The 13,335-nt window shown below is 40.8% G+C and overlaps 2 protein-coding genes across 2 annotated transcripts in view; both read right to left on the bottom strand.

Annotated features, from left to right (window-relative positions):
- DHX36 (DEAH-box helicase 36) overlaps positions 1-2,195 on the bottom strand; it is a 23,447-nt gene extending 21,252 nt beyond the window's left edge. The window contains exons 1-3 of the mRNA XM_009279242.2: positions 2,061-2,195; positions 1,964-2,002; positions 21-155 (exon numbers count right to left, since the gene is read on the bottom strand). Coding sequence (XP_009277517.2) covers positions 21-155; positions 1,964-2,002; positions 2,061-2,195 — 309 coding nt within the window. The remainder of the gene's footprint in view (positions 1-20; positions 156-1,963; positions 2,003-2,060) is intronic.
- Positions 2,196-6,902: 4,707 nt separating this feature from the next.
- The window catches only part of GPR149 (G protein-coupled receptor 149), a 29,306-nt gene continuing 22,873 nt past the window's right edge, over positions 6,903-13,335 (bottom strand). The window contains exon 4 of the mRNA XM_009279231.1: positions 6,903-7,475. Within this exon, the coding sequence (XP_009277506.1) occupies positions 6,903-7,475 (573 nt within the window). The remainder of the gene's footprint in view (positions 7,476-13,335) is intronic.

The raw sequence follows: 13,335 nt of genomic DNA, 5'->3' as shown, positions 1-13,335 counted from the left end.
GCCGCCCCGCCCCGCGCCACCACGCCCCGCCCCCGCAGCCAGGGCCGCTGGGCCGCCGGTTCGAGTCCCGCCCCCGACCTCCTCCGCGTACGAAGAGCAGCGCTTCGCACCGCGACCAGCTTGACGTTACTGAGGACGAGGATGGCAGCACTATCCTGAAACACACCCGAGAGTGAAGCACAATAGCGACTGAATAAGGCAATATATTCACCGCAATATGTCACTGAAGTTCATCTTGCATGAATATCTCTTCTTGTTTCAATTTACAGATCTAAGTTTTGATTTCCCTTTCTGAGGCTGCAGATAGGATTTTAAGGAAACATTAAATGTTGGTCTCTGTCATTACATGTGGGGTTACTACCCTTTCTGTGTACCAGATGGGTATTCCTATTGTTTCTTTTTTAAATAGAATATGCCTATTTAAATAGCTACCAGTTCTGGGTCTGCTGGCTGACTGCTGCTGTATGTGGTGTACTTTGTCCAAGTTCTCAGGAGTGTTAAATTAAACCTTTTAAATTAGATAAAATGATTCCCAGAATTATTACTCTTTCAACAGTTAATTAATGTTCTTTTTGTTTCCTTGAATACCATTGTGCAGCTATAAATGCTTCTTCGATCTCATTTCTTTACATATTCTTTGCCTTTTCTTCTTTGTTGGTATGATTTACATTCATTTAAGAATTACTAGCATTCAGATCTCTGAAATACAATGTTACACACTGATTTTCAAACTTCTCTCAGGTAAAGGACTGCTTCTTTCAAAGGAAACCATTTTCTCTTTTTTTCTCTGCCTACAGTTTACCTACAGTTAGTCCAACAACTCCCAGCAGCTGGCTATGTAATGAAGTAAGAACTAAGTACTCAAGTTAAAGATCTGTATTTTCTTTTTTCCTTTCCCCTCACAAAATGCTTTATGCATCCCAGTAGCCACTTGTCTTGCTAGGCTTATCCTTCTCCATGCTTAATGAAATACTTATTTCCACGGCCTTAAAACATGCAAATCAAAATCACACCACCTTGTCATAGCACACATCTGTAGCCTTTTACTCAAAGACACCTCAGGTTATGGAGGCAAGTGACAAGGCAGCCACTGGAGCTCTTCTTAGTGATCATGGCAGTAGGCGGCAGATGGCTGACGGGGCCCGCTCCTCCAAGGACGAAAGGGCACCACGCTGGGGACAAGACCCGCAGTACACCAGTGTCCTGTACAGATCTACCAACTCATCCAGAGCTAATCTGTACGTCTACAAAATGGCACAGCATCATGCCACGGTCTTGCACAGGAGGGTCTGTGCAAGAAACATCATGCGGTCTTTTTTTAGCTATACCTAGTTTCAGGTAGAAGGAAATCTCAGAGAAGTTCGGATTTTAATTTTAATAAAGAGACAAGTAAGGAATAGACAGCAAGATCTCCGAGTCATCAGCACAGCAAGTAGCTGAACTTTGGGTGAGGTTACCCAGAGAAAAGAGGGAAAGGGAGGGGATCAAGAACAGAGAGTACAAGGACTGGAGGACACTGAGGAAGATCATCCAAAAGGCAAATTACATGAAGGAGTGTGGGAGAGAAATGAGAAATATAGGAGGAAATAGACTTCTTCCTTACTTCTCTTCTCATCCTGTATCTGTGGCTTAATGCAGACTAGGGAAGCACACTCCGTGACTTCTTGCATTCATCATCCTACATAAACTAACAGCAACTTCACAGGATTCTTCAAAAGTCTCACAGTGACAACCAACTAGGGAGCAAAAAAGAGCCAAAGAAAATTAGCACAAAATAAATTCTCAGAAATCTAATAAATGTTAAAAGATGCCCTGTTGAAATATGTTACTGGCACACCTATACAGGCCAAACAAGGGAGAATGGCACAAGTCCTTCCGAAAGGATAGAGGGGTTAGGATACTAGATGGGAAAACACATCCTGCTGCTCAGGTATGAACTTTCATGTCAGTGGCATGACATTACCCACATGCGAACGAGCTTGCCTTCCAGGCCTTCTTTACCCTGTAGGTGAATAGAAATTGGGGCAATTATTATCTCTACTTCTGTTATTTAGATATACCAGGACAGGAGATGTGACTGATGCCAATCTGAAACTAGCGAAGCCTGGTATGAAATGGCCCCTGGTGACCATCCATAACACGTACCACCAGCCAGGGCTTATGGTACGTATCCCACCAGCGATGTGCGTGGCCATGCTCTCAGATGTTGCTTGACTTAGACATGCCGTTGCATCTCCTGTTAGGTTCTGCGTGCCTAAGTAAGCTGTCAGAAAGCTGGTTTTGCCTGTAGTATCTCCTTAAAATTATTGAAGAAAAATGTTCTAGGGTTACCTTGAATCACTTGGGTGACTTCAATAGATTTATTCTGTTTGATCCAGTATCTCTCCATGATAGTGTATTTGAACACCTAAGCAGTGCACACATTTGAAATAAATGGGATTTTAGTGCAAGAGGAAATTTCCATATGCATCCATGTAGCTACTGCATTTCAGCCATGTCTTTTTAACACTGTGAAAAAAACACACATTCTAAAGAAAACATTACAAATTCAAATATTTTTAGTAGATTTGTAGTTTTAGATGTTGGAAAGAGAGTAAAAGTGCATCTATTCATGTAAAGACCATTTTCTAATATGTGTGAAAAGACGTATTTCTTGAAATGATCTCAGTGGTTTGCATATTACTGGGCCTTTTCAATTCCTTTTAACCACTGTTCATTTTTCATAACATTCAGTTTTCATCCACTTCAGTAGCACACTGTCATGATGTAAAGTAATGCATCTGTACATAATGGTCTCTACACAGTGGCATGCTCTCAAAGAGGACAGAAGATAGTGTTCTCCTTTCAGTACTTTGAAGTGAGATTCCTTGAAGTCAAATTCCTAGTGAAGAAACACGAAACCTGTCAGGTAAACACTGAGAGGGGGAGACACAATAAAAGAGGATCCCACGTTACAGCTCTCAATCCAGCGAGTAAATCTTGCTACTGCACACTAGCAGTACTACAGTCAATAGGACTGTCTCTATGAGTAAAGATTGTTTGTGCAAGGACTGAAGGTCTTTAAAATTAGTTTGTTTTACAAAACATAGAGTGTACAACATACAGGAGTATATAGATATGGGTATCGTAATTCTTATAGGAGCTGTTGATGAAGTCTAGAAAATCAGAATTTATTCTGCTCCGAGACATCTAATCTGCAAAATTCATTAAGAGAGAGGAACATAACACTCAAACACTCATCTTGGAAATCATTATAGTGATACATACTGGGAAGTGAAATCATGTTCCAGAATCTATGCATCAACCCCAAATCTATAAAGGTAAAATAACGTATAAGTAACATTTATTATTTTTTATGAAATGACTGTATTTTGAAATAGTATGATGCTGTAAGATATATTTTCTACCAAGATTAGTATAGAAAATATAAATTTCAGCACCTGGCTATATCTTTTATTTCAAGAAGCATAATCCTTTGAGGTATTTGGGATTCTTGGGCCTGGCCCTGTGTATTACAGATCTATTTTTCTTGTAACACTGAAAGGAAACTCTGACCCACTGGATATACTGCTTACCAAAGATTATCTCCGAAATTATTTCCCAGTTTCTTTTGTTCTATCCTTTGCATTATTCAGCAACCCACATCCTAAAAGCAGGGGAAGCCTGGGCGCTGATTCAAGTCACATTTTCCAAGGGATTTTTTTCAGTCAGTTGCTGTGGTGTCTGAACAGAGATGAGGTCTCTTTCAAGTCACCTTCAAATGGTCATTGACAAACACTTTGCCCTCAAATGTCAAGCTTTCTTGTAACACTGAAAGGAAACTCTGACCCACTGGATATACTGCTTACCAAAGATTATCTCCGAAATTATTTCCCAGTTTCTTTTGTTCTATCCTTTGCATTATTCAGCAACCCACATCCTAAAAGCAGGGGAGCGCTGAGCGCTGATTCAAGTCACATTTTCCAAGGGATTTTTTTCAGTCAGTTGCTGTGAACAGAGATGAGGTCTCTTTCAAGTCACCTTCAAATGGTCATTGACAAACACTTTGCCCAAATGTCAAACATTTTCCAAGGGATTTTTTTCAGTCAGTTGCTGTGGTGTCTGAACAGAGATGAGGTCTCTTTCAAGTCACCTTCAAATGGTCATTGACAAACACTTTGCCCTCAAATGTCAAGCTGTCACTGAAATACATTAAAAGGTCAGACAGGGGAAAAACAACCAAGGAGGAAGAAAATTTTTTCCCTTTTAAACTCTTATAAAAGAATTGCTTTAAAAATTAAGTCCAAATGATAAATGAAGACACCTTAACACTTATGTGAATAAACAAGCCAGGAGCAAATTTTGTCAAACAGAGAGTTCTCTGGTGCATTGTGCAAGGAGCTGATATCTACTCAATAATTACAACTTGGGTTTTCAGACACTTTAAATTGTTTAATGATGTGAGTCATTTAGAGCAAAAAATAAAATAATCAGACATTTGTACATTATCAAATTTACAGATTCATTAAATAAAATCCATATTTTATTCCAGCAGCAAGACAACACTCTACAATTAGGTCAAGCTCTGGGTCACAGCTATGCAGAATTGTAATGCCTCCAAATTTTAACCCTTTGTAAATATATCCATCAGAGATTAAGACATCAGCACGTAATCTCGTTAACATAGTCCAAATCTCTTCCAGGGAAAACACAACACCTGACCAAACTAAAGTTGTGATGGACTGCATCCTCCATCACAACTTTGCTACCTTTATCTGGATCGAGCGTGTCCGTTCCTATAAAGATACTTTCTGCGTTCCTTCTACAGAACACAAAGAAAAGCAACATATTCAGAGACAGCAGAATGTGTCTCTCTGCTCTACGTGTATGTATATAGATTTATTCAATAGACTTACCACTAATTGTTCCTTCTACTGTAGTTTCTTGTTAAATCTGAAATATAACATAGCATCTTAGTGGAACTAAGAGCCTTGAGGCAATCTTATGAGAACCCTTGTTTTCACCTTGGAAAGGCAGCACATGGAAAGCACAACTTGCAGTGTGATCCATCTCTATCACAGCAACCTGCAGTCTTCAACCCTGATTTTCTTCAGTGCTACATCACTGTCACACCAGCACAGCCCCACTGATTGCGATGGCAGGCCTGATTTATGTTGGTGAAGTGAGAAGGCAAGTCGTCTGCTTGTTTTCATGCCTCCGTATCGAATGCTGAATGCAAACAGACACAGTATTTGGCCCTTTTGCTCTGTTTGTTCATAAGCCATAAAGGAATCCTGAATAGGATTGTGCTTATTTTCCCTTGTGTTTTTCACTGAGTGGAAAACAGGGTGACTGCACACACCTAAATGATTATGTCGTCATGCATACCACTGGAAATTAAATCTATTCCTTAAAGAAGCAGTGTAATTTTTAATCAAACTGCTGAAAGTCCTGAGAGTAAATTTACCTCTGTTTAACTGAAATGAATGACAAACCCTCAGAAGAAGAGCTCTCAGTCAAAATGCACCAGCATTTCAAGCACGTGCAGCATATTTAATGTAAGATTTTAGGACTCCATTCATTGTTTCTGCCTTGGCTTGTCTGAATTTGACACGAATTAGAGTATTCACTGGTTTTAGGTTGGCTTTAGACTTACTTCTAGGTTCCTTATAAGTCAGCAGGGAGATGGGCTCCTCCTGAAGGTGATACAGGTTGGGACCCGATTTAGGTCACCAGACCACTCTCTTGAGGTCGATGCCTAAGCTCAGTCTCTAAGTTTGGCCACCTTGAATAGCTCCTTTCCCCTCTCCTAAGGAGTCACAAATCAGTTGTAACCCCCAGCTCCTGACTCAGATCTAAAGCATGAGGGTCCATCCAAAAAGGAGTGATGACAGGTTTACTGACAGAATATATATGGCAGAAAAAACAGTAGTGTTCTTGCTGTGAGCCAGTGCGACTCCTGCAACTATGTGCAAGCTACACCCACTCTCGTGGTTGTGTTGAGAAAAGTATTAGCTTCACATGGACCTTGAGGAGGAAGACGACATTGTAAAACTATTCCTTGCTTAGGGACAGCTCAGACATGAAGAATTATTCAAATTGATCCTAGCTCTTCAAATATTTCAAATGCTGCCTTTATCTGGATTGAGTTGCAAATATTCTGTATGGTTGGGAAACTTCTTAACTTGGTAAGAGATCATGGAGGCAAAAAAAGGGGACTCTTCAGAGTAACTGGCATAAAATTAACCAACATTTGTCACATTTGATCAAAGAAATGTCAACCATGAGAACACTCATAAGTTTCCCAATGTCGTATTTACAAAACGTGCATGCTAACATTTCAGCCACCCATATTCAAAGGTCTATACAATGGCCACTTACATAGGTATTACATATGAATCATGTATAGAGCAGTAGAAAATTAAACCATTTACATATCTTTTAATCCTCTACTTAGTCAACTAAATGAACTAATCTTAGGTTTGGGCTACATTTTTTCAGATAAATGTTTCAAGTCTGGCACATCAGTAAGAGCAGAATTGCAAGTCAGCCAAAACTGTTGTAACTTCACACCTATGGAGCTGCTCCTTCATTTTCTGCAGGTTCCAACAGACAGACCACCCAGTGCCAACAAGCAACCAAAGCTGGTTTTTAAGACTTTATTTAGGATTCCTTTTAGACACACGTGTTCCTCAAACAAATAGATATATAACTTGAAATTCACTATGCAAAGCTGTAAAGCACTTAAGTATTTGTTACCCCATCCATATATCATTAAAAGTTTTAATCTATTTAACAGCGTACCCAAATAAAATTAATTTATATGTTAGGAAAAAACAGTTGACATTGTATTTGCTAGGGTAACTTGAGTCAAGAGGAGCAACGTCTGTCAAATCAGTTTAAATGCCTAGATTAAATGCCTTTTAATTGCTGTTGCCATCTTCTTCCCGTTTTCTGTATGCTTTATTCAACATTTGTATTTCTTCCTGATAACCACCTCTTTCCATATGCTGCTTTTTACTATTCTGCCGATGAGCTTCGACAGTGTCTGGAATTGATATGTTAATATCGCTGTCAGGATTGTTTGACGGTATGAAGAGGGAGTAGGAGGCAGTTTCCCCTAAATCACATGAGACAAACCTGTTTTCTTTCCGTGAATAACGTAAGGATGGAGACCTTACCTGTGTGGAGGACTGGCTGATATTACTGATGATTGACACAGTATCCAGGGCCTCTTCATTGTCACAAATTTCAAGCACCTCTAAATGAATTTTAACGCTTGTGTCAGCAAACGTATTAGGAGACTCCTCTGGGTTTGGCTCGTGACCAACGCTTTTAGATCGATACACTTCAATTTTCTTTGACGTCGGTGTTATTTTTTGCCCTTCAGTGCTTACCTCATATGTAGATAAAGAGAGCGTTTTTCCCGTGGGTGCCTGAAGAGATACAGTTCCTTGAAATGCACACAGAGGGATAGCTAAGGCCCCACCTGCTCGCTGAAAAGAGAAAGAATGACCATTATCTAATACTAATGTTTGACGTTAGAATCCATTATAAATAAGCCAATTATGCTTAGTTTGTTAACTTATTTTACTGTTGTAGACTTTTCCTTGCAGTATTTTAGAAACCTGGTATTTATGTCTTTAAAGAGTAGAAAGAAGTGGTTTATAATTACACACTTTAGTATAAAAAGTGAAGTCCCAAGTGACTGTGACTCAGCTACAGCTTATGGACACACACACTTTATTAGAATAGTCTACACTTAACGTTTCATTGTGGCCAGTCCACAACGAGACAGCCAGCACTAGCAGGCACCTCTCTAGCTAGTACTCACAGGCACCTCTGAAAGTGTTTTCACTCTGCTCAAATCAGATCAAGATACTGACCTCCTAAAGCTTCTCATACAGTGACCAAAAGGAGAGAAATGACACAAGAAGACTGTTCAAAACCAGGACCCTACGCTGACAACATCTGTCTCCCTTGGACACCCCGTCTTAATTAGTCTTAACTAAATTAGGTGCCTAAAGTTAGACGGCTTAGCTACCAAGCTGAACTTTCCAAAACAACTTATCAGATATTATTCAAGGAACTTTTCTGTGCATTTTATTTTTATAGTGGAAATAATGTTCAATCAATGGTATCAGTTGGAAATCTATAATAAGGATTTACAGTGCCACTACCCTGACGGCCAGAGGGTCCATCCAGAACCTTGCTGCCAAACACATTTCACAGTGGTTCTAGAAGCCAATACAGGACATCTTTTCTAGAACAAAGCTGAATTTATCAGTAGAGAAATTTTCACACACTTGAAGGCAGAGAAAGAAAATTCAGTTACAGCTCTGCAGTACTAAAGGTCATGCTCAAACCACCAGTTTTTAGCAGTTGCAATGAAAATATTGTTTCAGAGGCTGTAAATAAATAAATAAAGGCATTACACAAAGAAATCACTAGGAGTGCCTGCGTGGAGAACAGAGGACATGGCTTGCTCCTATGTGGACTATGGTAGCTGACTCAGTGGTAGGTTGTTATATGCTCCCTTCCATAGTGCTGCAGGACAGATCCTGACTCTTTCTCTCACACTATAAAGACTCTCATTTTTAACTGTGGAGATTGTCCATTCAGTGACTCAGTTGGACAGAACAAAAGTGATGGCAGAAGTAGACACACACAGCAAAGAAACACCAGACTCAGGTTCTGGAGAATTTCACTGGGGGCTCATCTATTGCTCCATCCTCATCTGCTTTGCTACAGTTGGGCTTTGACTACTTGCTGAGAAGGGCAGGGATTACCATTTGAAAACTTGCTCTTACTCACTAAAAAATACTATTAAAATGAACCACAGCTTTGCCAAAAGCAGACTCCTTGGCAGGCAGTGAAGTGCTGACCTTGGGACAGGGCAGTTCATGAGGAAGGGCTGCACTGGTTTAGAGGGAAATGCAAAACAGAGAAGACTACTGAAAACAGGGGAAGCTGCAGAATCCAGCTCTGCACCCACATAGACACTAGGAAGAAGTGTGCACTGAGGGTATTGAAAAGCTGCCAGGCAGCAAGGTGAATCACCTTGTACAGTCTTCTGTGTTGCTATGCTGCTTTCCGGACCCATCGATGATCTTTTAAATCTACCTCAAATATCTCCAGATCACATTGTTATGTGAATTGCAACCTTACTCCTTCTGCGCTGCAGTTCCCTCTCCAGCTAAGGTGCCTCCCTATCACCCGCTGCTGCTGCCTGGCAGGGCAAATCACCAGCCCAAACCTCATCCTCCCCTATCCTTCCTCTATACACACACAGAGACATGCACAGAGACCCTCCTTAGTAGCATGTAACTTTCTGGATGATTTGGGAATAAGAAACAGTATTACAGCAATCAATGCATGAGGTGAAAAAATGACAGACAGTTGATTTATCAGGATGTGTAAGTCTGAGGCATTAAAGGAGTTTGGATAGCATTCACATTTCTTCCTGTCCATGCAATGGAGGGCTAAGATGAGAGAGGGAGACAGCTGTCTAGGAGAGCAGGATATGCCTCTTCGTTTGTGAGTGTTGTGATTAATCTACCTGCAACCAAGAGACAAACTGCAGAAACCCTGGGCTTTGGAAAGGACCAGTCTTTCCCAGGCAAGTTACAGGGGGATGCCCTGAGCTCACCCTTGGAAGCTGGAGGGTACTGGGTACTGATTTGTCTTGTGCAAACTGTGTGAATAACAAGAGAGGAACAAAAGGAGGAGTGACAGAAAGACCAGGTCTAATAACTGGCAGTACAGAGAAGTGCTAGCATTATTTCAGCACTGAAAGGACCCCTTCCACTTGGACCAGTTCTGTTTAATGCTTCCTTTCTAGTAAAACTGAGAAAGTGAGTAAAAACAGAGAGGTTTAGGATACCAATTGGAAAGGTGAAATTGTTTATAGGGAGCTGGGAAGGGCAATTATTTGCTGATTATTAAAGGAAGCTGTTGTGATGAGACTTTTCTCGAATCAGGCACAACTTTACAACCACACAGCTAAATCAAGTGCCACATTACCTCATGTTCACTAAAGAGCATGAAAAGGAAATTAGGTTTCATTGCGTAGAAGAATCTTGCCAGACTGTGACTTAATGTGGTCCTTCAACAAAGGAATTTGCCTGACAAAACCCTAGGAGCTGGCTTGCCGTACTGGAAGGAAATCAAAGTTGTATTAGTCTCCTTAATAGATTTGCCAGAGAAAAATGGTCCTCAGGTGTTCTTCCAATGTGCAGTTACAGAGGCAGCTATTGTGCTGTGTCATCGAGCCGGCAAAGGTCCTAGATCGGTGAATGTTAGACGACAGCAGCTCACTGCCAGCTCCTGGATGCTATTCGAGTACAGAGCCATGGCGGGGACAGGCTCCCCCTCAAGTGTAGCTCTCCTAAGGGTAAGCACCAGCAGCCTTTGTTTCAAAGCAATGACGAGGGAGCTTTTTTTTAAAGCACAGTTAGGTGTTGACACTTACATTTTCTGTAATGGTTAGTAATTAGGATCACTCCCCCAGGAAAGGAGAGATGTGAGAATAACTGTTTTCTCAGCTTGAGGAAACTCTTGTCCACTTGTTCCATCCCAGGTGCTTACTAAGGCTACCAGAGGACAGAGCAACAAATCCAGCTCTGGGTAAGATCAAGTGGGCAAAGCGTACTGTTCTAAGCAGCGCAGACAGAGGCACAAGGTTAGCGTCTTGGATATTGCAACAGATAGAGCCTGGATACTTAATAATTTTGGTAACACACATTTAGAATGGTGTTTTTGTTGGATGCAAACCCTACAGCTCTGTTTCCAGTCCCCTGTCTCATTTCTGCAATCGACACTGAAAGTCCTTTGCAGGGTCAGTTAAGAGTGTCTGCATTTCTGGCTGAAGAACAGCACTTAGATTATACAGAAAGACATCTAACAAGTATGAAAAAATAAGTTAAATAAGAGCTGATTACTTCAGTGCAAGGTTATGTTCTACTTAATAAAACACTGTGGATTTGTCAGACTGAACATCAAGAAGACGGAGGGTATGTCTGAGGCACCTGGAGGGAGAATGAGTAATCCACACTCGCTGGAATGAATACTCCAGTTCTGGAGAATGAGAAATTTTCCAATGACCACAGATTTAGTGGCTCTTTCCAGAAGTCTGTTTTCTGTTGAGAAATCAGTATTTACTTCTAGAAGTGAAAAGGATATACCAAGTCTTCTATGCCACTTCCCAGTCACTAACCAGGAAGCTAGTAAACTACGTCATTTTCCACTAGAACAATTCCAGTAGAAATATCGTTCAATTACAGACACCTTCACCTGTTTCTACAAGTAGAGAATCCATTTGTCTCTTTGCAAACCATGCATCATAATGCCATGCACTTGTGACTGTGACAGGCGCCTGCCTAGTAACCACTGCCCTTGCAGGGAGCGGCTTTCACATCACAGCTTAAACTCCCTCAGTGCAGCAACTGAGTTGCAAGGAAACTAGACTATTAACCGCAAGCTTTGACGAAGTACCTGTGTGTGTGAAACAAACCCATTCATCATCAATGCAACATGTTCAAAGTTTAAAAAAATCCAACTAATTACTGGAAAAAAGTAAGCAGCATTTACATGACACTACAGAACTTACTAAGCAGAGTTTATTAAAAATTAAATCAAACCCTGGAATTACATGATAAGGGAAGGCAGGAATAAGCACAAGGAGAGATCTGAGCCACTGAACTGAAAATTCACCGGTAAGTGCTGAGGGGAACTAGCACTACCTTGGCTGGCCCGAAAGTGCCACAGCCCCAGGAATACTTCTGTGCTCCACACTGGAGGGGAGATGCTGCGTCCACAGACGGTGATCATCCCTCTGCAGCCAGAGTACCTGAAAGGACTCTACACCAGAGCCAGAAAGGGGCTAGCGACGGAGAACTGGATCCAGCCCCTCAGCTCCTTAGCAATGCACAGGGCACTGAACACCACAGCCAGGCTCCCTCCTGGATTCAGAGCTGTCACCCGCCCTGTCCTTGCTTTGCAAGCTTCACTCCAGAGTCAAACAGCCCAACAGAAAAATGCTATGAATAAAAACACTGTTAGCCCAAAAGAGGGACGAATGCATTTCTGGTTTTATGTATAGCCAGGTAAAATTGATTATTACTGGAATTACTTTCAGTATAAATTACTATTAATGAGAATAGAATGTGACCCCTATGTTATCCTTGATATCAGTATTAAATATCCATTTTTGCTTCTTATGACACATCCATGGCAATAAATAGGAATCTACTAGCAAACCAGACTATCTGGTACATCCTGTGAATAAGTATTTTATCTTCCACTCCCATTTTTACCTACAGTTCAGCTCTCTGATTTTGTCTTACAATGCAATTTAATTCTAAAGCAGTAGGAAGAGGAAGCAATTTGAGTAACACTTAACAGTGGCCTTCAGTTCATCCATCCAGGTTTCTGTATCTCATCTCTGCATTATTTTAGCGTGAACAAGAGCATCCACAGTTGTAGAAGGGTTATGATTCATTTTTACTTCAGTGAAAATAGAAAAATCCACTGTGCTCTTTCTGAACGTCTGCCATCTCATTCTCCACAGCCTGGGCCCAAAATGAGTTTTGAAAGGGTACTGCTCCACCGGGCTCTTTCCACACTCTTTTGCCCACACACTTTGTACTCCTGTATTTAAAAGAAAACCTAGTTTCTAAAAGAAATACACATATTAACTCCTCCCACACAATTTATGCTATGCATTCTCTTTTTAAAGCACTTCTACACAGATGGTTTTAAGAAGGTACAGAAAACTTACAGCCACTTGTTTCTTGGATCGTCTTCAGAAAGACAATGTTTTGATGCTATCTTGACAATGCATGCAGGAATCAGGCACTAGCATAAAGGTAAAGAGCTTTGTGAAATAAAATAAAACCCTATCTTTTCAACCAAAGTGGCATTTTGCAGCTTTTGTGTCTCAGCAGTTTTGCAGTACATTACATACACATATATAATTATCATTATTCCTAAATAAAATGTAGAATTTTTTCTACAACTCCAGTACTGTTGTTTGTTTTATCAGAATTAGTTATACCAGGATTTGTAGTACTATCACATGACACCCCATAGCTGAAATGCATTCTTTCTAACTCTCACGCATCCATCCCATACCAGTTTGGCATCCATGGCAACTACACAGGACAAGAAAGCCTTGCTATTAACGATTCTGATCCTGTGAAGACTTGTCCTTCTGAGACCTTACTCACTCTCAACTAGGAGAGGTGAAGGAAGGATCAGACACTTATCTGCTTGAACACAACAGACTTAAAATTAAGTCTGTTCTGGTTCTTACATCCATTTATAGATACTTTTTCTCTGTGTGCACAAGAGCTTTGT

This window comes from Aptenodytes forsteri, unplaced genomic scaffold (assembly GCF_000699145.1).
Source record: "Aptenodytes forsteri isolate BGI_AS27 unplaced genomic scaffold, ASM69914v1 Scaffold299, whole genome shotgun sequence".
Taxonomy (NCBI): Eukaryota; Metazoa; Chordata; class Aves; order Sphenisciformes; family Spheniscidae; genus Aptenodytes; species Aptenodytes forsteri.
This window is presented reverse-complemented; position numbering and strand designations above follow the sequence as displayed.